Source organism: Agaricus bisporus (genome assembly GCF_000300575.1).
Source record: "Agaricus bisporus var. bisporus H97 unplaced genomic scaffold AGABI2scaffold_1, whole genome shotgun sequence".
Taxonomy (NCBI): Eukaryota; Fungi; Basidiomycota; class Agaricomycetes; order Agaricales; family Agaricaceae; genus Agaricus; species Agaricus bisporus.
In genome coordinates this window covers 271,921-296,435 of record NW_006267344.1, presented here as the reverse complement: position 1 = coordinate 296,435, position 24,515 = coordinate 271,921, and the positions used below count along the sequence as shown (strand labels likewise).

The 24,515-nt window shown below is 45.1% G+C and overlaps 9 protein-coding genes across 9 annotated transcripts; 4 read left to right on the top strand and 5 right to left on the bottom strand.

Annotated features, from left to right (window-relative positions):
- The first annotated feature begins 1,817 nt into the window (after positions 1-1,817).
- AGABI2DRAFT_189219 (hypothetical protein) lies at positions 1,818-2,795 on the top strand. Its single transcript, XM_006453809.1, has 5 exons — positions 1,818-2,004; positions 2,055-2,314; positions 2,365-2,448; positions 2,502-2,630; positions 2,687-2,795. Exons 1-5 carry the CDS (start codon positions 1,899-1,901, stop codon positions 2,693-2,695), a joined length of 588 nt encoding a protein of 195 aa, XP_006453872.1. The 5' UTR covers positions 1,818-1,898; the 3' UTR covers positions 2,696-2,795.
- A 55-nt stretch (positions 2,796-2,850) lies between these two features.
- Positions 2,851-4,172, top strand: AGABI2DRAFT_189218 (hypothetical protein). The gene is made up of 5 exons (XM_006453808.1): positions 2,851-2,907; positions 2,962-3,075; positions 3,124-3,240; positions 3,297-3,470; positions 3,525-4,172. Exons 1-5 carry the CDS (start codon positions 2,891-2,893, stop codon positions 3,745-3,747), a joined length of 645 nt encoding a protein of 214 aa, XP_006453871.1. The 5' UTR covers positions 2,851-2,890; the 3' UTR covers positions 3,748-4,172.
- Positions 4,173-9,993: 5,821 nt separating this feature from the next.
- Positions 9,994-10,800, top strand: AGABI2DRAFT_189217 (hypothetical protein). The gene is made up of 5 exons (XM_006453807.1): positions 9,994-10,166; positions 10,218-10,330; positions 10,380-10,465; positions 10,521-10,538; positions 10,589-10,800. Exons 1-5 carry the CDS (start codon positions 10,032-10,034, stop codon positions 10,645-10,647), a joined length of 411 nt encoding a protein of 136 aa, XP_006453870.1. The 5' UTR covers positions 9,994-10,031; the 3' UTR covers positions 10,648-10,800.
- An 11-nt stretch (positions 10,801-10,811) lies between these two features.
- On the top strand, positions 10,812-11,829 carry AGABI2DRAFT_189216 (hypothetical protein). Its single transcript, XM_006453806.1, has 3 exons — positions 10,812-11,007; positions 11,156-11,263; positions 11,664-11,829. The coding sequence occupies exons 1-3, from the start codon at positions 10,882-10,884 to the stop codon at positions 11,715-11,717; spliced, it is 288 nt and encodes a 95-aa protein (XP_006453869.1). The 5' UTR covers positions 10,812-10,881; the 3' UTR covers positions 11,718-11,829.
- Positions 11,830-14,410: 2,581 nt separating this feature from the next.
- Positions 14,411-17,206, bottom strand: AGABI2DRAFT_175627 (hypothetical protein; the record flags this gene model as incomplete). Its single annotated transcript, XM_006453805.1, has 10 exons — positions 14,411-15,414; positions 15,555-15,655; positions 15,846-15,907; positions 16,022-16,027; positions 16,083-16,155; positions 16,228-16,266; positions 16,358-16,660; positions 16,770-16,925; positions 17,021-17,067; positions 17,153-17,206. 10 exons carry the CDS (start codon positions 17,204-17,206, stop codon positions 14,426-14,428), a joined length of 1,830 nt encoding a protein of 609 aa, XP_006453868.1. The 3' UTR covers positions 14,411-14,425.
- A 73-nt stretch (positions 17,207-17,279) lies between these two features.
- On the bottom strand, positions 17,280-18,085 carry AGABI2DRAFT_189214 (hypothetical protein). Its single transcript, XM_006453804.1, has one exon. It carries the CDS (start codon positions 17,928-17,930, stop codon positions 17,694-17,696), a length of 237 nt encoding a protein of 78 aa, XP_006453867.1. The 5' UTR covers positions 17,931-18,085; the 3' UTR covers positions 17,280-17,693.
- A 740-nt stretch (positions 18,086-18,825) lies between these two features.
- On the bottom strand, positions 18,826-19,394 carry AGABI2DRAFT_189213 (hypothetical protein; the record flags this gene model as incomplete). The annotated part of the gene is made up of 2 exons (XM_006453803.1): positions 19,128-19,394; positions 18,826-18,957 (listed from the first exon to the last, which is right to left on the bottom strand). Coding segments are annotated over exons 1-2 (375 nt in total), but the record flags the coding sequence as incomplete, so codon positions are not given.
- A 120-nt stretch (positions 19,395-19,514) lies between these two features.
- Positions 19,515-21,527, bottom strand: AGABI2DRAFT_189212 (hypothetical protein). The gene is made up of 7 exons (XM_006453802.1): positions 21,489-21,527; positions 21,402-21,441; positions 20,946-21,349; positions 20,467-20,885; positions 20,087-20,412; positions 19,918-20,032; positions 19,515-19,862 (listed from the first exon to the last, which is right to left on the bottom strand). Exons 1-7 carry the CDS (start codon positions 21,489-21,491, stop codon positions 19,562-19,564), a joined length of 1,608 nt encoding a protein of 535 aa, XP_006453865.1. The 5' UTR covers positions 21,492-21,527; the 3' UTR covers positions 19,515-19,561.
- Positions 21,528-23,837: 2,310 nt separating this feature from the next.
- On the bottom strand, positions 23,838-24,360 carry AGABI2DRAFT_189211 (hypothetical protein). The gene has a single exon (XM_006453801.1). It carries the CDS (start codon positions 24,030-24,032, stop codon positions 23,874-23,876), a length of 159 nt encoding a protein of 52 aa, XP_006453864.1. The 5' UTR covers positions 24,033-24,360; the 3' UTR covers positions 23,838-23,873.
- Between the last annotated feature and the right edge of the window lie 155 nt (positions 24,361-24,515).

Genomic DNA, 24,515 nt, shown 5'->3' with positions numbered 1-24,515 from the left:
TCCAGCGAATGGCAGTGAGTCCGAAAACGGTGGAACGACATCGTGTATAGTTATACTGATTAGTAATCCGATAATGAGTTGTTTTTCGGCGCGGAACCGATGCCCCGGGATGCGGCACTGACACTTCGAAATATCGGACAATTCCTTGAATTGTTTCGTTCTATGATTTTTGTCAAACGAAGGGCCAAGCGCAAGTGACTATACTGAAACTGGCTCGAGCTTCGTGACGATCGCTCGTCATCAAGCCGGAGGCAAAAACAAATTGTGTCAGTGAATAATGTAAATCCTTTCAAGAAAGCGCTATACCAAAAATGTAAGATGTCGAAAGGTTGAATGGTAAGTTTGATAGTCTGCAGTACGTAGGGCTTGAAGCTGCCAGCTTGGCAGCCTAATGGCAGCACACAGGCACAGACAGGTACCTCTTGCCATTCAAAACTAGTTAATTACTCGGTTAATCTTTGATTGTTTGCTAATTCACCGGAATGATATATGATAAGGAGACGAAAATCATTCAATTGAATTTTTCTAAGGGACTAACACACCAAACTTAATGGCGGTAAGTGCCCTGAGGGCCCAGATTGGTTCTATATAACGAAATACAATTGGTGTAGAGACGTCCGTATTCTTTATCTCTTCTTTCCTTTCTTGATTTTGATCTGATTTACCTCTATTTCTTTGCCATCAAGCGGCTACCGCGATGTGAGGTGTTGGTACATTACTAAAGTTATTCTACAGGCGAATAGCCACTTCATCTCCCGGGTCTAGACTCTCCTTAAGTTTCGCAAGTCGGCTGCGGAGTATTGTATATTCATCTTCGATGGTGTCAAAAGTCAGACCTGCCGAGTCTACTATGTGCCGTACAGCAAACAAAGAACGGCGAACAACCTATCCAAAAGTTTTCCTCGAATCAAATACGTCAAGGGTCGCAGAACAAACCGCGATGCTAAAACGTTGGTACCTTGTTCTATACAGTTCGTTTGTTATAGTGCGGCCCTGGAAGACCCGGATACCCCGCATTGTTCGCTATGATGCCGAACGAGTTCTTTGTTTGCTTGCGGATGAAAAGAAGAACCGCTTATGTATGCGTGTTTTTGTATGATCCACCGTAAGATCAAAATTTCGTACATCGGACATAGGAGAAAAAGAACGACGGGGTCGGAGATGCTATCCGAATAGAGCTCACATCAGAATTTCGATCTCTGTTCTTCTTTTTGCGTGATCAAGACCACTAAAATAATTGTATCGCGTTCATGATCGGCTAGACGTGTTGAGGATTGAAGAAAGACCGATGAGCTTAAAGGAGGCGTTTGAATCAAGTTTCGGAGGCTCATTGCGGAAGATCACCCGATGCACGGTAGTGACTGGTAAGGGAGTAATGGTACCTAGTTCGTGATTCACAACTTATGTCAACAGCCTGAGACTGGTCGAGGCCCCGACGAGGCCTGGGAGGGGACGGGATCTATTGATAAAGTGATATATAAGTCGATGGTACCTTGACTAGACCAGCCTACCTGAGTCCTTGATGACCGTGGACACAAACCTAAATGGGAGACAAAGGTTGAAAGGTGCACCAATCTTGATCCGATAGTCATATGCAAGTATGTAAATGTAGAATCGAAGGCACGAGTGTCGAAAACTTTCAACCCTACATTAACGAAAGTGTTCCGGGCGTTGAATGCGAGTGTCAACGGCAGTGCCGCAGTCAGCCTGTGAAAGCAAGAGAAACGCAACCCTGACTGAAAATACTGTTGACCGTGGGAAAGTCCGTCATGCTTTCCAAAAATTCGAGAAATGAGAAATGAAGTCCAGATATGGGTGATTTATCACAAACCTCTTCCCCTTCCTCACCCGATGAACCCAAACCTCCGAGTGCATTTGAGCGATGGCGAAGACAGGCCATGCTCATCACTGGTCTTGGAGTGACCGAGGAAGAACGGTTAGCCGATTTGCGTCGGCACCAGACGCGCAATTGCGAAACAACCAAGGAGTACCTTATGAGCTACAGTCAGTCTCCTCGTTCTCAAAGATACTCAGAATTAAATGAATTTGCATAGGTCCTGCTGTCGTATTCATGCTCAAGCATTTGAAGGAGATTGGATGCGAGGTCCCCGCATCGAACATCCTGTGTGCCCCATGTGACCTGACCCATGTTGGTGGCTTCAGTCCCGACCCAGGCGCCGTGGTTCTGTGTGCAGGCCAATTCTTTAGTCAATCTCACATGGAACAAACTATGGTGCATGAGCTTATGCATATGTATGACCACTGTCGGTTCAAGGTGGATTGGAGTAACCTTCGGCACCATGCATGCAGTGAGGTACATTGGTGAAGTCTATTGGTAAAAGATGACAACTGACATGACTATAGATCCGTGCTAATAATCTTAGTGGAGATTGTCGGTACACGCGTGAGCTCAGGCGAGGCTTCGTGTCATTTACGAAGCAACACCAAGTGAGTAGAATTTCTTTAACGAATGTCGGGATGTCTGATTGTTTTGATGGCAGGCTTGTGTACGGCGGCAGTCGGTGATTTCCGTTGCTAGTAATCCGGCATGTCCCGATGTCGAAACAGCAGAAAAAGTGGTGAACGAGGTGTGGGAGAGCTGTTCCAGTGATACCCGCCCTTTCGACGAGGTTCGCCTTATTTTTCTATCCGAGCCTTCCTGCGGGTTCTCATGGCCGTCATGCAGATATACTAGTACAATTCTATAGACTGTGTATGGAGGATAGAGTGCCCTTTTAGCGTACGAAGACAATGTTCTCGAAGCTACCTGGCGTGTGAACTCCGTTGTTTGGCTCTATTTGTTGAGGTGCCATTAAAATTCAAAGTGTCCACGCCACGCCAACGTTCTCTTAGCATTCCTCCCTTCCGCTCCTCCCTCTATTCTTCAAAAATGTTTTCCAAGCTCTGGTTAGTCTTTTTAAGCTGGCTGATTCTTCCTCAGTGTCTCAATTTTTAGTCTAGTCTTCTTGCCATCGTCACTCCTTTGATTGCTGCTCTGACTCTCGAAGGGCCAACTGGACCTGTCACCACTTCTAGTCCAATCACTCTGAACTGGACAAGTGATGCTACCGACCCGTAAGTTCGTCCTCCGTCCAGGAGCTACAGGCAACTAACACGTCCCAGAGGTACATTTTCCTTGTCGATGGTCAATGAGAATTTCCATGATACATTTGCTATCGCAAACAACGTCCAAACGAATGCGGGGACTATCACGCTCACACTTCCCTCCATTCCACCCAAGTACGTGATTTTTGGCGTCAATCACATGCATTCGACAGCAGCTGACCTTTGTTCAGCCGCGAATATACTATCATAGCTATTAATATTAGCAATGTCACCGACATCTATGCCACGACTCCCCCCTTCAACGTGGGTCCCGCGGTTTCGACTAGTCAGTCTTCCACTTCTGCAACGGGGAGCTCTGCGAATCCCTCTGGTACTGGCTCCACCATGAGTTCTCGTCCTCCCGTGTGAGTTACAATCAAACTTTAAATTATTTTCCATACTGAATGAGACTATAATAGTGGTGGTACTACAACGGGCTTTGGCGTTACTGTTAGCAACACGCCATCTGGCACGACAACCCCCACCGATGATGCCACTTCCTCGGGTGCTAACGCACCCAGTGGCACCAACTTTGGCAACTCTGGCAACTCGGGCATGTCTGTTCGTCTCAATTCGAACAAAGGAATCGTGGCTTCTGCTATGCTCTCGCTCATTGCCGGTGCAGCCATTGTTGCTCTATAAATATTTGGCTTTCTTGCGATAGTTTCTTGAACGCTTATTATGGTACTCTGACTCGAGTATGCCAGAGACTTTTTTTGCTATTGACTCTTGCGCAATCGATGAACTCTGTTATATACTCGCCTGCTTTAATAGTGCGAGACCTCTCGGTGTTGTGCTGTTTCCTGTATCGCAATTTTTTGGTCGAACATAACTTGTTCTTTACAATTGTCTCGTTCTTTTAATATCCTTGTGTTCTGTAGCGAGATATTTTTAGATCCTACTTGGAATGATACGTCGCACTTGGTTGGCATGGTCAGGTGGTGATTGATTGAAAATCGTTGTCCTCGTATGATTAGTGAGAAGCCTGAATTGACAATTCTTCATACGCCGCAGAAGCCCGCGAAGAGGTGTCCATCATGCTGCATGTCCACAGCCAAGCTACTGATGAATACCCTTACTATGGAAGTTTCAAACCTGTTAGAATCAGCTTTGAGCGTAAGAAACAAAGAAGCACGTAATATAATTACCTAGAGACACGGGTAAGGGAGGAAAAGCATCAAAACTTAGGAAAAGGTGGCGCCACATCTGTTTGCGTCAACAAGAAAGTCGTGGCACATCTGTGGCACACGGTTAGTGGAGTAAGGTTAGTCGTGTATGACTGTCAGGAAGCATCATCAGGTTAAGTCAAATCAAGTATGGCTCCAAGTTACCCACGAGATGATTCTTGATAGTCATGAAAAATGAATAGGAATGTCATGACAAGTGGTCTTGGCTAGAACAACATATGTATACTATTCTTGAGTGCCCAGAATTTCTCACGCCGGGGAATGTGTGTGTGTTCTGATCATGATCATGACTTCTTGTACCCTGTGGTGGTGAAGGTGTATTAAGACGGAAACGGGAAAGGCTGTCAAGCGGTGTATTGAAGATTGAGGCATGCTGTATGGGCCTTCTGGAGATTTATGAGAGGAGATGGAGTGGCCAAGGCGGCGGTCTGGCGGCGGTGTAACGGGTGACACGGTTGAGAGACGATGATGGACCATTGTATTGAATCATATCATCTTGCTATGCCATAAGTATGCTTCATGTGTACATAGTCTTACAGCGTTAGTGACCTTCACCAGGGTCGAAATCACTCTTCAACAGAGAGGTTTTAAAAATATAAAACACAAGGGTTCAGTAATAAGACTAGCTTACACTGCAGTTAACAATACATGAGACTTCGTTGAATGGAAAGTTTGTTTATCATGTCAATGCCTTTAGCTTCAAGTTTCATAGTAAGGGCTCTAAGGGGGCTGATATCTTTTGAGGCCTTTTCGCTGTTGCTCACGATCAACACGCGACCTACTCATGGTCGTAAGTAGTGTGTACCTATGATTAGAAATAAGGCGATGTTCCAAAGTTGCGACTCATCTTCGGGAGTTTGAATCAATCTTTTGTATCTCTTGTACACTTGGCTCGAAAGGTATATCCAAGGTACTTCCAGGTGAAAGGGAGATTTCTACTTACGATGTCATTCGATTCAATATCATGTTCGAATTCTATTATTGTATACCATTTGTATTGCTCGCAATTATATACTCCATATGTATGCTCTTTATCGTATTTAGAGCGTCGTTGTAAACGGATGGTCCAAGAAGAATGACGTCGAAAAGGTAATTGTGCAATCGCATTATGTTCGCGGAGATGGAAAAACAATCGAGATAATGTTCAAGGCATTGATGCGAAAAACTTGATATCACTTACATATCATTTGAAAGGAACCATAGTATGTCAGATGCCGTCATTCCTTGGTTTTATATCTACAATTCAATTTTTTTTTGACATTTTGTCAACGTGGATTTCAAAGCGAACAACGCTCAACAACCGGTAATGTGGTGAGGCTATGTTTTTTCACGTTTGGAGCGGCCGTATGTAGTATAATGGGCTATGTGGATTTGTCATTACGTTCGAATTGTTTACTCGGTAGACATCGTACATATTGTAGTGAGCGTAATTCGGAGTTAGAGGCGTATACGAGATATGTTGACAAGACCGGGCGCCGTGGCGTTGCGTGAGCACCGGCGAAAAAAAAAAGCAACAAATGGTGTTAATTGGTTTTTTGGGAAATCGCTGAATTCATAGAGCCGACGAACCAGCATGCATCATTGGCATGTCGGAGACAAAGAAGATAACGAACAGCTGGTACAATTCATAAACAAAGCAATGAATCGACTGAAGAACAATTCCTGAGTAGTGAGAAGCTCTGTGTAAATTAATTTAGAATCGAGGTGAAGGGACTGAATAACCAAAGAAAGTTCAAGTATCAGAAGAAGTGGCCGACTTACTCGCGATAGAGTTATTGGGGGAATTGATCGTGGAGATCCTAGCTTCTAGTCTGCCTGTAGGGAAAGAAAGTTTGTTGGTCAGGGTGATTTGAGCATACGTTCGACCTTGACATCCTTCATTGAATTGACCCTAGAGGATGTCCTCCCGGTAGCGCGGATATTCTAAGAATCGTAAGGAAAAGTTCAAATTACGATATGCACTGAGCCTTGTTCTCTCCGGTTGGAACCAGAGTACAATAAGACGTGGCTGATTTGAAAGCTCGAAACGAGAAGCACGGATATCGCGTAGTAGTAGAGAAGAGGGTGGAGATTACGGAGAGAAGCCCCATCAGGTCCAACAATTGTTTTCTTGACTCAGGACTGTGTGAATGACCTACCTTATGACGAAGCGAACATTATACTGGCAGGACCGTTACAGTATCTCTCGTTTCTGCGATCGTCGTTGATCGCAACTTGATCGAACGCTTCTGTACCGGACAAAAAGGAATATTCACTTCCAATGACGTAAAACGCATTCATGTCAGGTTCTACAGAGTTCCGGCCCTGGATAACGCATGTTGGGGTCAGCTTGGATCAGCTCCTAATTCAGATAAATTGCCTGCCGTCAGCCCAAGCATGCTTTGATCCTAGATTTCACAAATTGCTTGACATGTATTGGGAAAAATGATTGTCCGCGCTTCAGGTTTTGATGAGATGACTTTTTCATTCCGGTTTCGGAAAACTTTTTGTGGCTTGTTTGAAGTAGGAGAGTCTTTGCCTGCTTCGGATATAAATCACTCAAAGGAAAAATCAGCCGAGTTCGGAACCAAGCCTTGGTGGGGATCCTGGTCGTCCATTACTCGGCTTCTGAAGTAAGGGCGAGACAGCAAGACCTGACCAAGAGCATCGCGTACCACAAAGACATGACATGGAGTGTCATGGATGAAGTTCTTGGACTGGACTGTAACCAATTCACCGGCTCGGTTTGATTCCAAGATATCATTAAACCCCAAAGCAATGGTATATATATGGCTTGGTATGCTGAGTAAAGAGCTGCTGGGGACGATTGAATAAAGCCCTGAGTGGAGGCGTGTGGTCGAACATCGACCTGAAAACGTAATAAGTCTGCATCCAAAAATAAAAAATAAAACAAAAAAACCCTGAGATCTGCGGCGTCGTCTCCTGAAGGACCGAGAACCTGGGCGGATTCGGAGAATTGATCACTTTACCGGTATTTGTTTTCTGGTGATCGCAAGAATGACAGTTAGTCGATTTCGTAGTAATAAATCTTAGTAAGTGACTCCACAACCTTGTAAATAAAGTCATAAGCGCGATGGAGGCGCAACAACCGACTATGCGGCGGCGGGAGAGACGATGAAATAACAGGGACTGGTCGGAAATCAGATCGATACCTGAACAGGCGGATATACGCAGGGATCTGAATCCGTCTGATAGGAGGATAGATATTGGGCAACGCGAGACGTGAATCTATGTTCAATGTGATCATCTTTGATGGTAACTGAAGTGACGAAAGTATCTCTGAGAGCTTGAAGATGTTATGCCTTCCATGAACTATGAAACGAAGATCATAGTAAGAGGCTAGAGAGGGAAATCAGTGAGATATAGAAGACAAATTTTGCTCCAACCCCCGGTTGAGCCGGAACCTGATTACGAGTCAACTCCACATCTTTCTTTGTTTCCTGGATTGACTCCAAAGATAATATCGAGCAAGAAGATGACCCTGTTCAACGAGGCTAATTGTTCAGGACTGGAGATGTTGGGGAATTTTGTGCTAAGCTTGTATCAATCAGCACAGGGTCGTCGATATGATCAAAAGATAAGATGCAAACCTGTGATACAATATCGTCATATTCCATGTCATACTATGAGAAATTCGTCAGCCTAAAAGAGCGTTGATAGGACATTCATCACATGTAGTACATGAAAAGAATTCAGACTCATGTGACATTTTTGAGATAGAATATCATCTGCATCAGTTTTACAAGCCTTCGAGTATACTACATTCAGGATATTCTTCTTGGCTGTTTGGCACCCCAACGTGAATTGTTTGATAGATTTAGTTAGTGCTGCGCAACCACCCGAATAGACCACCCAATGCCACATCAAGTCAACTTAGAGATTCGTGATCAGTGTGTTATCCCAGTGTACGATCTGCATTATTCCCAAGCATCCAAGGGACATAAGGAGTTATAAAACGCTATTTTCATACTATAGCCTGTTGAATTATAATCATCCTTTCAATCAAAAGGTAGACTTATCGCTGACCCTCCTGATTTAAAAGGGGCAAGTAAGCCGGCTCCGCGCTCAAGAACTCGACGCACTGTTCCCGCAGCAACTTGAAACCTAATTCCGCCATTGATTCGAAGGGAACAGCTCTCTGTTGTTCGCCAATCATGTCATGCCAAAGTGTAATTTACTAAAGCGTCTTGACCAAATCATGTTATTTTGGGGATAGGAAGTGTTAATGCGTACTGGGGCCATCAAGCACGAGATCTTGAGTCATGTTTTAGGTGAGCATCGGGCATGCGAAATGAATTCGGATAGATTCTGATTGCGAACATTGTAGGGAACTATTTATTGTCAACATGCATATGAGCGACTCGAGCGAGTTGCAGTACTTCATCTGGCTTATGAGCAAATGGCGAAGACGAGGGGAACGCTTGGGAACGAACCGATGATTGGCTGACTAGGAGGAGTGATAATAAGCCTTGGGAGAAACTCGGGCAAGAGTAAAAATCAACACGGCAAGGATCAAGGATAACCATCTTCGGTTATTTTTGTCTTTGATCCTTGTTGGTGCCTATCGCGTTGGCGCCGATATTGGAACTGAATTTGTGGGCGGAATAAGTCAGCCGGGCATTGTCGATAATGCCCGATTGACTAATCTCTGGTCAAGTGCAGCTTAAGGTATGGTCAGGTGGTGATGTTGCGAAAAGCGAGGTTGACGGAACGCGAGGCATTTCGGCTATTTCGGTTGTATCATTCGGCCGTACATTATAGCTGGAGAATGATAGCACCCATCCGCCTCGCATACTAGCGCATACTTTTGGTGGGCCATGGGACCATGGGTGTTAGTGAATCCGAGACTATATTGATCCGAGGTCACCGATATATAAACCGTCCTTGGGATACGCTTGACGCGTAAACATAAATCTAGTATTAAGACCTGGCGGGATAGTCCTCGGGTGCTGAAATTGAAATGGCAGAGCAAAATCATTAAATTTGATTTCTTTGGGTAAGAAGAGACCGCACACAAGTTGTGTGTGTTGGTCCAGGTCAAGTGACGAGTATCTGATATATTTGAAAACGATTAATCACACGCACGGCAACGCCAGATAATTGGTTGGCTGTTGGAAGCGTTGCATCCGGCTACTCCTGGTGAGAGTCACTATATTGGTCGTCATTTGATGATTTACCCTGCTCCAGAAGGCATTGAGGTGACTGGAGACTGCTCCTGCTCACGATGTAAATAACGTAGATTATCTATCGGCTATCAGCTTATCGAGAAGTGAAGATGACGATGTTATATGATAATGTGATTAGTAATGATCTGCCTCAGTGGGAAGCTTTGGGTCTGGAGCTCAGAGCTGGGGAGCAAGATAGTTACCCAGCAGACGGCTGAGCAGACGAAGCTGATGCTTGATAGATCAAGAGCACCATAACCCCAAAAGCCGCTTTGCCAAATTCGTTTTGTCCTTAAATGCCTGCTTAGCGGCCGTAACGGAAGGACTGGAGGGTGAAGAAAAATTCTGTTTGAGTTAATAAGAGTTTTAGCAAAAGATGGTGCAATTAGTCGTCATTGATAGAGCTGATTCATTTATTGAAAGTACGGTGAGTTTGAAAAAGAAAAGTCTGGCGGCTATCATCAGGTTCGCATCACGTGGATGATTTATGATTTATGACAAACGGTTGCACGCGGCTGACAGGACTCCAGGTAGAACCCCAACCGTCAAACCTTTTAAAAAGCAGCTGATTCTGATGTTCTCCTACATCCAAACTAGTCTCTTCTCTCGGACGTCACCTACTCTATTTTCCTGGTTTACCACAACGGCATCCTCATCCACACCCTCGCAAGCACAACTCATAAGCATGGCTGCCAAAGATATTGTTGAAGTAAGCTAATTTTCTTAAACGGAGTGTTTTTGTGGGCTCAATCCAGAGAAGAAAGCTATTTCGGAAAACAAGATTGCGATTTTTTCCAAAAGTTGGTGCCCCTACTGTAAGAAGGCAAAGACCCTCCTCAGTCAGGAATACGATGCGCAAACGGTTGTATTTGAGTGCGTGTTGAACATGCGTCTTCCGTTTAAGCGACTTATCAGCCAATAGATTAGATGAAAGGGAGGATGGCGGTGCTATTCAGAATTATTTGTTGGAAAGAGACGGTCAACGAACTGTTCCCAACATCTTCATTGGTCGGTGACGTCATTTTATGTCGAGGTTGCATGGTTCTAACGTGTTATATATCAGGTCAAAAGCATATTGGGGGTGAGTTCATTTGCCTAATTTCAAGTTATCTGTGCGCTGACTCTGTTTAGGATGTGACGATGTTTTCACTAAGCACAAGAAGGGCGAGATTGCTGCCTTGCTGAAGTGAGCGTGTGCATGATACTTTTGGAGTTCAAAGCCTCAAGGTTTCTTCAAAAGATCACATCTTTAGAATATTTTGTGTTCATATATCTACATGATAATAATTCGCGCGGAATAAAATGTTGCTATGATATAATAATGAATTTGCCTATTTGAGGCTTTCAGCCGTGATGCGATCGCCACGTTTCTGATCCAGGCGCGTCGTCATTTTCACATCTTCAGTTCCTACTTCGACGACCAAATGGCTCGCGCCCACCGCGTCCTACTCTATGCAAGCGTTGCCGCAATTCTCTATTTCCTTGCTTTCTTCCAACTCATTTCGGTACCGCTGGTGGATCCGAATATTTCAGAGCTGTTGCTCCCCGTTGTTCGTACATTTCCGTTCTGAACCGTTAACTTCCATGCTTACATTCTTTCTTTCATCCTTGAAACTGTCTTCCGATATTGGAAAATTTCGCTACCGACCTGCGTGGCCCGGTTCTGACTTCCGCTTTTGGTGGTCATCTTCAAAATAGCTTCCCTGGTGGCTTCTGGTCTCATTTGGCTCATACTCGCTATGGTCGCTCGGTTGGGGTTTATATACATTCAGAGATTGTCCAGATGCATACACTGAACTCCTAGGGGTGAGTTATAATCATCTCATGGCACGCTAGATGTGTCGTTGTCACCTTGTATCTATCATCTCTCGTTTCAATTCATGTCTCGGAAAGTGAAGCTTCTGTCTTGGTTCCCTTTTTTTCATTCTCCCTTGAATTATTTCCTGATCAACGATGTACATGAACATCATTGGCTGAACGCACGGGACCTTCCTCATGGTACTTCATCTACATGGCTGCGGACCTTGTACTTCGTGTTCATACCGGATGCTGTTGTTTTCTCTTCATTAGATCTGCTCGGCACATCTACCTTGCATTGATGCCTCTTTTTTGGCGCACCGTCTGGTTCTAATATCCATTTTTCTGGCCCGCCACCTTCATATCCGATTCCGCCTATCAATTAACACGCTCACATTCAATATTCCAGGAAATCTCGAAAGCTAAAAATGACCTACGATCTAAAGGTGTAACGGTGGATTGACGCTTTCGACCTGTCAGTGAGCAGATGGCAGTCTGCTCCTGGAATATTTATCTCCCCTCAATGTCAAATCGTTTGTTCTCGTCTGGTTCACACACCTAAGCCATCAGAACTTCTACGAAGAAACCTCCGAGATGTATGTGACCGATGAGCTCAAATTTAGGGTGGTGATTTTGTACTTGACTTTCGAAGTGTTTGCTACATGAGTGGCACGTCTAGAAACCTTTGAAGGGAACCTTTGGAGCTGTATGTCTTCCTCTGGAGCTTCGAAGCAAAGCACGCCACCGCAAGTTTATCTATTCTTGCGGCCTCGTTGCCGTACACGTCCAGTCATGCATGTCAATGACGCTGCATTAGGCGTAGGGGGATGCACCTCCCCCGCGTCCATCAGAATTGTAGAGCCTGTTTTCGAAGGTTGAACTCCCCATACTTGCTCTCTTTTGACGCAAGTTTAGCTGCGTTTATGCCCATCCTTCATAAGTGACACATGGCTTCTTCAGTTTCAATCCAGTGCATCGGTTGTCACATTTAGTCCCAACGCTGGGATGAGCTGCATTCAATCAGAGCTACGGACCGATTAATATTGTGTCTTGCAAGAAGTGGAATCCGATTCTAAGCCAGAACTCCTCATGTAACGCCTCGTTTCACCATGAGTCGGTGCATTGCTTCCGAAAACGAAATAATGCATCATTGTACGAAGTAATAAACAAGCCAGCCCAAAGCCATGAAATCTCTTGAACTGTCCAATGATCGCAATGTGTTTCATGTTGTTTGTGACTTCTTATGATTTCCAGGACTACTTCGCTGCTTCCGAACTTCCACGTACCTCGCGGGCAGTTTCTACCGTACATTCCCGATGTTGATGGTGGGGAAATCAGCATATGGCTTAACTACACTTCTTCAACGCCTTCCCTGATTCGTTGCCTTCTATCCCACTTGGATTTTTGATCAGCTGTTGATACTTTCGGTGTGTGTATGGATCCATATTGAGTTGGTCAAATGCATTTTCTTCACTCACGGTCATCTTCACGGCTTGACTTTCATCCTTCTTGATTGCATGATTTCGCATTTCCCGCTAACTTAACGATCGAGAAACAATTAAACAAAGTATCCTACGGAATACACCCGGACTCGGGCTATCAAAACGTTTTATTGAAGTCGGGACAGTGGGCCGATCTGAGGTCTTTTTGATGATAAGATGTGGAAGTCCTCTTAGTCTCCGCAAGTTGTGGAGAAGGTGAGAAACAACTCATGACCGATCGTTACCCGGAGAGACGAGAATGAGAACGAACAAACATGCTTTGCTCGCCAATCATAGGCTTGGGATCACATCGATCAGCTACCAATCATCCGGTCATTCATCGTGGCCGACTTTACCTTATCTTGGCAGTCACTTCAGTTTGTGGTTGTTCGTTGTAATACTAACAGCCACTCTCATTCTCTCGATCTATTTTTATGATTTACGTCAATCGTTCGACTTCGTTCGACTCCCTTGAAACAACGAAGTTTTTTGATGTTATGGTGCGGGAGGGCGATCGGAACCCTTAGCAATATCAAACGAAAGGGAGAGTGCTAATTGGATACTCAAGCACGGTCAAACAATGTCGAGAAAGCGATGAGAAGATTCCAAAGGTTTCTCGAATCAAGTCATTTGAAGTGATATTCAACACCCGAGCCTCGCGGCATCCCAAATGAATTTCGTTTTACAAACACCTTCCCTCGCTTCTTTTTTTTCCTAGAAGAGAAGGCTATGACATTCCAATGAGCGAATATCTATTTCTATCAATAAATAGCACGCAGCAGCATACAACGTACAAGTGGTCTACCTATCTTCGATGCTAAAAATAGACCGATCATGCACTGAACCACAGCGTTTGAACCATTTTACCTTTTGTGTCTCTCAGGCCAGCCGAACAACCCATCCGGAATGGACAAAATACCGAGGTCAATGCTATCAGCTCGAGATAATATCACCTCTAATGGTAAGTCGTTGAATATACAACAACTTGCGAACTGGGCATCTGGGCCTACAGGAAATGACGTTCCCGGCATTCGGTTACAACAGAGGAAGTCATAGAATTATTTATGGGGGTATTCTTTAAAGCGGTACCGGTGGTAGAGGAGTCTTTCATAAGTGGGTGATGAGTTCGGTTTGAACATGCTCGTTCCTGACACTCAACATGCTCATCTATATGCGCTAAGATGTTTGCCGAGTCGTTTGTAATAACACGGGCCTGAGGTTTTAAGGTTAAACGTCTCTGAGGGGATGGCAAACGTGTTTCCAGCGTCGGCCTCGCTCGGTGTAATACCAAGCTTATAATGAATGATTATCGGATAAACACATTGTCCTCCCCTCGAAAAGTACATATTAAGTAGGTTCCACTACATTAGTGCAGTCCATAAGCGGGGTAAGAGTACGAGATTTGATTGTCAATCAAAAGAACAAAAAGGGAACGAGAAAGATCCGGTATGATGAGAATGAAGTCTATCTGAATGAGGAAACCTTGAAACCTGTCCATACGGTAAAAATTGTGCAAGCAAGGGAAAGAATTTGAAATGGAGAAGTAGGAATCAGTCCGAAAAACAGTTCATATCAACAAAAAAAAGAGAAAAGAAAAGAAAAGAAAAGAAAAAAAGAAAAATAACCATGAGAAAGTTGGGATGCACAGTCCTTGCTTGGTTTCAGAAATATGGAAGAAAAAAAAGTCACCTTATCTCAAAGCGTAATCACTGTGTCTCCTAAGTCGCTGTTGCTCTACGCTTAGAAAAGATGGCCGGGCTGTAGATACAGTTTGATTTTTGCCAACGGCGGGATGCTCATCTCTTCCACGGTCTTGTCCCGAAGATGGTGAATTAAAGCCCTCATCACCAGGTAAAACGGGAGCACTTGAGCGAGCTCTCTTCACCGACAACTGCATCTCACCAAACTCCCCACTGAGATCATACGGCGAAAACGACGATTGCCGGCGTTCTCTCCCACTGTTATTACTCCCCGTAGTGTTCATTGATAGTGGCATAGGTCCTATTAGGCCATTGACTCCTACAGTTGGGGGCATTCCAGGTATACCAGACATAGGCATAGGATTTGGGGGGCCCATACGATGATACATCGACATCGACATCTGTGGCATGCCAGGCATACCACTTGATACCATTGCTGGTGACCCCATATTCATCATATTCATACCTCCCATCATAGGTATACCGCCATTCATTGCGTTCAAATTCGCCATAGACAGCGGCACCGGCATTTTAGCTTTTTTGGTGGGTGGGCGAGTCGAAACCGGCTCTAGCAGCATCTGTAACGCGAATAATGCCATGAAAGCTTCGTTGCCTGCGTTAGCAAGTGTGCACTGTGGTATCACCACTGGTTGGAGTGGGAATGGTAGATGTGAACCGGGATTGGTGCTATTGACGCCATTGGATGTTTGATGTGGTGCGGGTGGTGACGACAATGGGCTACTTCCACTCGATGAGGAGTTATTAGATTTGGGGTTTGATTTCAAGTTTGGTCTTTGTTGTTGTTGTGGACGATTCGAAGGCTGTTGGAAAGAACGCAAAAGGCTATCAAGAGAAAGAGTCGAGCCCTGCGATCTTGGTTTTTCAGTTTTCGGATCTATCATGACGCCACGTTCGCCATTTGTGTATAGCGATTTTTCGAAATTTGCAATATCGATCATGAGTACGTTATGGGGTATTTCTATCCAAAAGAAGAAGAAAAAAGCGAATTAATCACTTTGATCCAATACCGGCGGCAAGTTTTGGGGTGTGAATAAAAATACGAATGATATGAAAGAGCAGACAGAGGGTGGGCGGAACTAAAGGGAGTAAAGTACTTACTGATCTTCATCTCTTCCAGTCGACCCAAGAGCGCATGCATTCCGATTCCGACGAGCACGATATCGTTTGAATTAGTTTCCGACTCGGGACTCTTCAGACTACTGTTCACGGGACGGGAAACAAATCAATCAACCGGAACTGGGATTTTGGAAGGTCAAGAAGCCGCCCATATCTGCCCCCTTAGGCGGGATAAACCACAAGCCGGTACCTCATGATACCACCAACCCCCAACATTTTTTTTTTGGGACAACAATGCCAAGTTGGAACGGCGATACAGCGCGGAAATCTTACCTTATCACGGCTTGCACAATCTGAGGTAGTTTGTTCTTCGGCGTTAACTGGCTCTCGCCAAACTGTGGGATAGAATCAAGGCGGAATGAAAGCGGATCGACGAAGCAGGAAAAAAGGTGAAAGTTCGGACCCAATGAGGTGAAATTTATTTATGGATATAGTGGAGCGCAACTTACAGCGTACTGTTCATCAAAGTTCAGAAAGATGCGCTATTTCCAGGATGAAATATTTACTCGCCTGCCAAGGATGATTTGGTGGATGTTTGTTAAATACTTTATCGACATATTCTTCAACGATGTAATGCCCTTTTCTGTATCGTACCATTGTCAGAAAGAGAGCTGTAGACGGCTGGTACGCAACATTGTCTTAGAAGCGTACTCACCTGTAATTCGAATCAGGTGTTGGTGGCCAATGCCCTGACCTACGTCACCAACCGGAAAAGATAAGTGAGCAAGAAGGCCGAACCAAGCCACAGAGGCAAAAGATAAAGAAGAAGAGAACCAACGACTCACGCTTCCATATGTCCACACCTGACAGCAGCATATCCGAATTCCAGACAACTCTTCTCATTCCTCTCACTCCACACAAAACTTAGAACCAAATACGATTTATCCCGATTTGCCCATAAGCCTTTGATCGTCCTCGCGTCACCTGTACGCACTCGTGTACGTTGAGCTGCGAAGACAGCGGCAGGTAAAGTTGAATAGAGCTTTTTGTAGGATGCATAATCGGAGATATTGCGTAAATGCCGGGTGCTGCTTTCGAAAGGTGTTACTTGAAGGATATTAGGCGCTTGAGGTAAGGTTTCGCCGAATCTAGATCATGAGAGGGAAGGGTTGGCGACACGAAAAGGGATATAAGGGGTAATAGAGGAGTCGTTGTCAATGCTCATAATGAGAGTTCAATTTCGGAGCGAAGGCTCACCTCGTCTTTATCATTTTCAAAAAGGCGCCGATCGAATTCAACCTCGTCACGATATGAGCTCTGCCAGTATGAGCATCTGTGACTGTAATAACAGGCCATGAGAAGGCCAAAAACTCTTCAAACGACGTGAATAAATGCCCCCATGTCCTTTCGAACCTTAAAACGGACGATCAGCGTCTCTAAATCGGCACCAATGGGGTTGCACAACGTGGAGCCTGTGCAAGAAAATAGCTGGCTCTCGCTCCACACACCATGGAATGTTATGAACTTGAAAATAGCCAAGGTAGGCAGAATAGACCTAGAGACGAGACGTAGGCAATGTCAAACAGGAGAGGGTCGGTGTCAGAAATCATGATGCCACGGTATAAAAGGAGGACACATACAGAATGGAGATCATACGTCCATCCTTTCGGGTCGACAAGCTTGAACTCGGACATCAGTAAAGTTGGAAAGAACGTGAGAGTTCGGAGTCGAAGTCGTTAAGCGTCGAGAAAAGCGGAAGGAGTAGAAAAAGGGTTGGGGTATTTGAATTGTTACAAAGTTAGTTAGCTGCCTGTGATCTTGCCGAAATGACCGATTGATTTAGTACTTAATTGTACTATTGACCCTCACTTCGCCCCGGTTTGTGGCGATCGCAAACACGCTCGATATGTTCTGCTGGACGCTATCAAGGGAGTATCATGGCCTAGGGCTTGGGTGGGAAGAACCAAGGACGGAAACGGCGATGTCAACCCGCGGTCGCCCATGAAATTAGTGCCACTACATGAAACTAATCATCAAGGATAAAACTAGAAGGCGTCTCTGCCGGGCAAACCTATCAACCACCCACGGAATATGGCCTAGACCTGCGGAGTTCCAATACAATGAAGGTTTACTCGAAGTTGGGTTTTCCAGAATTCATCGGAAAGTCACTACTCAACATGATCACTCCTCTTCACCTTGACCCTCAAACGTCAAATCCTCATCCTCATCCTCATCCTCATCCTCATCCTCATCTTCGTCTGTCGTCTCATAGTCCTCATCCTCATCCTCGTCCATATCCCAGAGCAATCTCAACGGCATCAACTCCTCAAACACTTCATACTCAATCCCACCCGATACCTTGGTGAATAATTCAGACGGGTACAACCCATTCGCGAATGCCTTGAAAAACCATTGCATTTTCACCCCCTGAAGCGGATCAGAATCCACGTCTATGATGGGAAACCAATATTGTTCCCCGAATCTCTTCCACCTGGTTGTACCTAAAATACGTCATATTGTAAATGGGGTAAAAATGAGATAATTAACAGACGAAAATGTCAGATTTAGCCCACGTACTAGGCAGAGTGCAAGCGGTCAGAGTTGCAATGGATGATCCCAATTGTTTGATAAAATCGTGTTCGCTGTCCAAATCTTGTAACCGATATTTATGCGGTTGAAACAGCACCATCAAAGATAGCATTCGTAAACATTGCATTTTGCCCAAGCTTTCTTCAATTGAAAACAAATATTCCTGTAAGATATACATATGCATCAACGCCTGCTTCATATACAAGTAGAAAGCAGGAAATGACGTACGTCAATAGTCTCTTTATTCATCGCTGGACAAACAATCTTCACTCCCAACATCTCGATACTCGGTACATTCTCCGCTATAATCTCCAACAAATGCGAATGGTTCCACCCCGCGACCAAATTATCCATCCCAGTGATACCCTTCTTCGACATTTTGAGACTTTGCGTAATCTTCTCCAATTCTGATCTTTTCAATCTAGGATCCCAACTTACAGTTAAAAATTGCACCTGGCTTCCAGGAAGTACATATGGAATAATATCACAAGGACCAATATAGGTCATTAATTCTGGTGTTTCGATTTGTTGGAATATAGTTCCGATGGAGGGTTTTGATGACGATGACGGATTGTTATTATTGTTATTATTGTCCCCCGTCTCGGAGTCCGGAATACCAGTTTGGATGATGATAACTTTCAGATTCTTCCCATGCGTATGGAGAAAGGGCATAAGTTTAGACGACTGGGGTATTTTGAGTTCGACAAGCCGAGGGAAGGGTACGTCGACCAGGAGAGATGTAAGATGGCGTCCCATTTCAGAAATATCCAGTCCCGTGAGATTGACCATTTGTCGAAGCGCGTCCACTGCCAGTTTGTAAAAGTTCCCTAGAAGAAGTTTACGACATGGGGATTGTCTTATTATTACCCAGAAAGATTATGATTGACAGTTTGGTTCCCGGTGGCGCCAAAGAAGATGGAGAGGAGTGCGATGCCGAGTGTACCGGAGAGAGAGCGCCATGATGAAGAAAGTAAAGCAAAATTTTGCAGTCAGAATCAACTCGTGAAAGATAGTCAAAAGACGTACATCGTCAACCTTCTCACACACCTCGCCACATCCTTCCTCATAACCAAAGTCTGTAAACACCCCACCGAACCTTTCGACTCCGTCAAACAAATCGTATGATACAATCTTCTCGTCGCCACATCTCCAGTCTGCTTCGACACCAGGCAAAGTGCTTTCAGCTCACACACTGCCACATACTTCGCAATTTCATCTACCACTTCAGTCGGGAGGCGCGAAAAGGCGGCGAGATGAGGATAATTCCGCATGATAAGAGAGGCGACGCGGAGAGTAGTGGAAGAAAAGGTAATAGATAATCAAGGTATACTACTACAAAGCGCGTTGTTGAAGGTTTGTTGAAGGTTGTTCCGCGTAGAAAATGAAACTCTCACGTCATTTTCCCCTTTGTGCTGTTGTAATCAATCATCTGACATATCAAGAAAAGAAACCAGTAAATTCTATACAACCAGGAATTCTTCTGTAGTAATGTAGGAATCAACGGAAAACACTGCCTCATCACCTCCTTCGACATGTGTTACGGAAGCGACCTCAATACCAGCGAGACTTCCTTTGGCTGTAAAGTTCACCAAAACAGGGAAAAACGCTCCTGTATCATCTCCTCCAACAGAAAATACCAGTGAGCCAGACTGGCTCTCGTCATGAAAGCTGATCATAGGAATTGTCCACGATATCGAATGTGAAGACGAATCTAGTGACCATTCACCCGAATGAGATGTAACAGTTGGGTATGAACCATCACTATCACATAAGTTTAGCATCGTTATCAGATTGACTCTTAATGATAAATACGTACGGAAGGGGAATGGAAATGACCGTATCGTAGAGTGTGATATTCTCAATATGCTCCAGTTCATACTCGATGCTAACCTCAACTGTTCCATCATGAGATGCCGTCGGCCAGCAGTTGACTGACAGCACTTGTCAAACAAACATAAATGACAGCTGGCTGGGGAAAAGCTTACTGGACAAAGGCACGTTGCTCTCATCTGTGCCAGAGTATCTCCATCTCAACACTGCCAGACTTTGATTAACGGGGAAAGAACGCGAGGTGTCTTTGAGAGCGATGATGCGCTCCTGACCAGGACCGAATTTGGCAACGTTGGGATGTTGTTTGAACTGTAGACTTTTGCCACCGAAATTTGATGTCGACGGGGCAAGAGCGATCCGAATCTGCGACATGGCTGGGTCGGCTATAAGGAGGTTCATGTCTCCTTTTACTTCCATCGATTGAACACCGCCATCGTGGAGTAGCGACAGCGACAATTGCTCTTTGATCACGATATGGATACTAACAGCATCATTCAGCTCATTCGCTCGTCTGACGGATAATACAGGCACTTACTCTTCTTTCTCAACTTCTGGTAAACTTCCTCTTCCATCATTAGCCTTTGGCATTACAGGTACCTCAACCACGGCCGGTGTAGGAGGGGCGGACAGTTCAAGCTCGGTAGAAGCCAATACATCTCCCCCAAGAGCATCCAGCAATTCTGCCTGTTTCGTCTTTTTCGCGCCGAGTTTCATGCCGCTTCCCTTGAACGCAGGAGGTCGGCTGGGGGTGGATGTAGTGGTGTTGGTGACGCGTGGAGAAGTCGAGATCGGCTCGGGCGTCTCGAAACGGGGAATAGACGAATATCCAGTAGCACCACCACCAAGGTAACTACTTCCACTGCCGCTAGCTGCACGTCGTTGCTGTTCGCGTCGTTGCATTTCGAGCTGTTTGGCTCGCCTTTTGAGTTCTTCTTTAGCTTCAGCTTCTTTGTTCTGAGTAATACACGCAAAATTGGCATGAGTAGATAGTAGCAAGTATAGACTGGCACATACCCTCGCGATAATGTCCTGAATCTTCTCCTCATGACTCTCCATCTCTAAAATACTCCTCACCTGCATCAAGTTCACACTCTCCTTATATCCAAGACTGACGATCTCATCAAAGGCTCCCAACAACTCGAAAGCATTTTTCAAGATCTCTCTCTCGTCTGCGCTCCGACATAGATCGGATACGACACGTGCAAAGAGGTGCAAAGTATCGATATCCTGTAAGATATTTGATGCCTTGTTTGTGATGAGGAGGATATAGAGATCTTCGAGTGGTTGGTACACATATCGAACTTGAGCAGTTTCGACAGAGGTATGTTGAGTATTTGTTGGAATAAGTTTCGGGAAGGAAGCGAGGAGAGACTCGATACGTGTTCGAGTCATATCCCTGAATTGCCGCGAGATGACGGCTGGATAACGACGGATTAGAGGAATTGAAGAAATCCTGTCTGGATTACATACGTTTCCCCCCTTTTGTGCAGATGGATGCTGCCAGAACAACCTATGGCACTGGTCAATACTAATATTGACCCGAAATTTACGACCTACCATGGTTGATGTTCACGACGGTGAGCTCCTTAAATCTTGAAAGACTGATAATTCAAGTCCATTAATGTTTCTCCGTACGTGTCATTGATTCTCACATCAGGGCAGGCGTTTCCTCTCATTCACGTGATCATCTGACTTCCTCTTCGAAGTTCAAACTCCTCAGGCCTTCAAGCTTCAAGCTTCAGGCCTATAGCCTACCGTCTGCTCTAATTAATTCTCGGTGCTCTTGCAGGCCTACATCGTAAAAACGAGCCCGACAACTTAGGTGATATTTCTGTATACACTTATACACTCGCGGGATTGGATTATCTTTCTGCTTATGATTTCCACGGCTCTCAAAACTCTCTCTTCTCAACCGCTCAGAATTTCTTTTTCTCTTCATCTATAGCAAATTCAACTTGACCTCGAGGCTTGGAATTCAAGAAAGGACTTGTTGAATCAACGGTACATAATCCCAAATAAAAATAGGAACTTAGTGTTGGTAGAAAGGATGACGCTCCATTCAAGACAATTATGCCAAGCGAACAACATAATGTATTATCGAGTTGTAAAAATTATTCAATAACATGAATGATCACGGTCCCAAAGTAGGCGCAGGCAAAGCCTTTATCACGAACGGGACTACATGCTCAGCCTTGAACTTCTCGACTTTGTTGACAGCAAATTTTTTGACTTCCATTTCCAAATCGAACTCCTCTTCATTGTCATAATAATAGTGTCCCGTGTGAAGACGCGGCTGAATTAAACAAGTAGGAAAAAACCAAAAATGCTGTAATCGTGCAAGTTTCATGGTGGTTTCCAACCATCTCCCCTGACATCATCGTCAACAAGAGTCGGAAGACCATACCCATGATGCCACCTACCATTAATTTATCTGTGCGTCCCGTGCGTCCAACTGCCACAGTAATATAACAAGAGATTCTTGTGAGTTGCTGACACTTCTCGATTTGAGCAAGCTCTTCCGGCGGAATATCCCTTGTCCACAGTGTCTCGACAGACCACCCAAGGCGTAATACCCGTAATGTAGCTCTATGGAGCGGCAGCACCAGGGAGAAGAAGCGATGGATATTCTCATGAGAGTCGGCTCCAGGGTACCGAGATTGGAACTCAAGGTGCTCCAGGCCAGAATATGAGGAGAGATACTTAAGAACGTTGGGTGGGTGGGTCGTATCAATGGCGAATTCATCAAGATATATGGAGTTATCGAGGAGAAGCCTACAAATCCGGTCATTCTCCCCGGGGGAATCTGCACACCGGTTGAACATTAAATGCAGTATCTTCAACGATCGCAAATGATGTAGGTGGACGCGAAAATCATCGGCCGAAACGTAAATCCCAGTGAGGTCAAGGTGCCTAAGCTTCAGACACGTGGTGGAAGGCAACGAGCCGATGCCAGAGAAGATATGCGTGAACGAAGGGACTTTGGAAGGGTGGTAAGGCCGTGGGACGCTGAATGTAAACTTTTCCAAGTTCGGACATCGCCCCAAGAGATCCGCGAGGCCAGCGCTGAAATCCTGGGCAATACTTCCTTCGTGGATCCAGTGTACTGACACCGAAGATAGATTGGAAAATGGTCTGAAAGTAAAACCGGGAGAGGGATCTGAGACAGCGATCTCGATTACCAACTCTTTAAGGCCTGGGACAGATCCTAGGATGTCAAGTCCTTTAACTATTAGAGGTAAAACCGAAGGTTGTGTTATCCAATAGGACCATCTATGATATTATTATCAGCGGTTCACCGCTGACAAAATGATACCTACTTAAGGGAATGCAAATTCGTCAAAGTTGGGGCCAGATCAATCAGTAGCTGGAGGCCTGCCACGTGCGGGTCGAAGCTACGTGGGTCACAAACCATGATATCTACTGTCTTTGTGAAACGGCCGAAGACTAGCTCTTTTCCCAGATGGATATACTCAGAAATTGATGCGCAAGTTTCTGGGAGCGGTTCACGAAAGAGTAATCTTTCGAAGAGTGTGGGCGAGATTATATCGTCCATTCGTTTCGCAAGAAGACGCAGATTGCACCGATCTCGCCGAAACTACTAGTGATTTAGCTACGTAAAACAGTAGAAGAAGACCCGCTCACCAACATTTCGGCTACATGAAAAATCAACTCATCCGGGAGATCTAGAAGTGTGGTTGCCATGTTTGCCTGAATTGCGGCTTTGCGTACGCCGTAATATCAGGGAAGAGGCTGGATGATGTTGTGATAATCTCGGTTAAAAACACGTTGCTGACAGGTGTTCAAAACATTCCCACCAAATGCCACATGTAGTCCCTATCAGTCCATTCAGTCCAGGCCGAGCACATATAAAAATTCAAGGGCGTAATTTGACAGTTCAACCAGTCACCCACCTTCTCGCCCATGGCTTGTCTTCCCGTCGAGTTACTGGACGAGATCTTCAGCCTTGCCATTGCCCAAGGCGCAATCAGTCCCAACGAGGCATCCTATATCTGTCGTCGGTGGAGGACCTTCCAAAGGCTCCTCTTCAAGTCTGTCAAACTCGACCCTTTTGACGAAAATATACTTGACCTGGATGAACATAGCCACTTGACTCTCTACATCGAAGAGCTTCGCGTCGTTCCTCGCTCAGGCTCCTCCACTCGGTCCGATTTCTATGACATATCACCTTACTTCGCCAACTTTCTTCGTAACCTTCACAACCTTTCGTCGATGATATTTTGTGACTCGCGCATTCAGTGGACGGATGTATCGCGCAAAAGTATAGACGCGTTTCTTACCGTCTTTCGACGCGACGCGTTCCGCTCCCTAGAGGTGTCCGTTCACAAACCTCTTCCATCTTGGATGCTCTTACAAGGGCTGCAACTTACGATCCATCATATTGGGCGCATTATACCGCCACCAGAATTTGAGAAGCCCGTTCCCAACTTCCAAAACTCCCTTACACACTTGGTATTGTTGGGCAATGCTGTCCAACGAACGGCTGAATTCTGCCTGCAACAGCGTAACCTGGCGAAGATTCTACTTCGGAAACTCACTCACCTTGTTTTGGAATATGCTGAGACG

What these genes read in the sequence shown, in the direction of transcription:
- AGABI2DRAFT_189216 (XM_006453806.1), top strand. Translation starts at nt 10,882, where the DNA reads ATGGCTCGCGCCCACCGCGTCCTACTCTATGCAAGCGTTGCCGCAATT. An exon ending in CAGAGCTGTTGCTCCCCGTT is followed by an intron (nt 11,008 to 11,155) that starts GTTCGTACATTT and finishes TCTTCAAAATAG; the next exon opens with CTTCCCTGGTGGCTTCTGGT. An exon ending in CATACACTGAACTCCTAGGG is followed by an intron (nt 11,264 to 11,663) that starts GTGAGTTATAAT and finishes TCAATATTCCAG; the next exon opens with GAAATCTCGAAAGCTAAAAA.
- AGABI2DRAFT_189218 (XM_006453808.1), top strand. An exon ending in ACAAGTGATGCTACCGACCC is followed by an intron (nt 3,076 to 3,123) that starts GTAAGTTCGTCC and finishes AACACGTCCCAG; the next exon opens with AGGTACATTTTCCTTGTCGA. An exon ending in CTTCCCTCCATTCCACCCAA is followed by an intron (nt 3,241 to 3,296) that starts GTACGTGATTTT and finishes ACCTTTGTTCAG; the next exon opens with CCGCGAATATACTATCATAG.
- AGABI2DRAFT_189212 (XM_006453802.1), bottom strand. An exon ending in CTGCACAAAAGGGGGGAAAC is followed by an intron (nt 21,350 to 21,401) that starts GTATGTAATCCA and finishes GTCGTTATCCAG; the next exon opens with CCGTCATCTCGCGGCAATTC. An exon ending in GAGCAACGTGCCTTTGTCCA is followed by an intron (nt 20,033 to 20,086) that starts GTAAGCTTTTCC and finishes AAGTGCTGTCAG; the next exon opens with TCAACTGCTGGCCGACGGCA.
- AGABI2DRAFT_189219 (XM_006453809.1), top strand. Translation starts at nt 1,899, where the DNA reads ATGCTCATCACTGGTCTTGGAGTGACCGAGGAAGAACGGTTAGCCGAT. An exon ending in GGAGTACCTTATGAGCTACA is followed by an intron (nt 2,005 to 2,054) that starts GTCAGTCTCCTC and finishes GAATTTGCATAG; the next exon opens with GTCCTGCTGTCGTATTCATG. An exon ending in CATTTACGAAGCAACACCAA is followed by an intron (nt 2,449 to 2,501) that starts GTGAGTAGAATT and finishes TTTTGATGGCAG; the next exon opens with GCTTGTGTACGGCGGCAGTC.
- AGABI2DRAFT_189214 (XM_006453804.1), bottom strand. Translation starts at nt 17,930, where the DNA reads ATGCAATGGTTTTTCAAGGCATTCGCGAATGGGTTGTACCCGTCTGAA.
- AGABI2DRAFT_189217 (XM_006453807.1), top strand. Translation starts at nt 10,032, where the DNA reads ATGTTCTCCTACATCCAAACTAGTCTCTTCTCTCGGACGTCACCTACT. An exon ending in CTGCCAAAGATATTGTTGAA is followed by an intron (nt 10,167 to 10,217) that starts GTAAGCTAATTT and finishes AATCCAGAGAAG; the next exon opens with AAAGCTATTTCGGAAAACAA. An exon ending in GCGCAAACGGTTGTATTTGA is followed by an intron (nt 10,331 to 10,379) that starts GTGCGTGTTGAA and finishes ATCAGCCAATAG; the next exon opens with ATTAGATGAAAGGGAGGATG.
- AGABI2DRAFT_189211 (XM_006453801.1), bottom strand. Translation starts at nt 24,032, where the DNA reads ATGTTCATCCAGGTCAAGTATATTTTCGTCAAAAGGGTCGAGTTTGAC.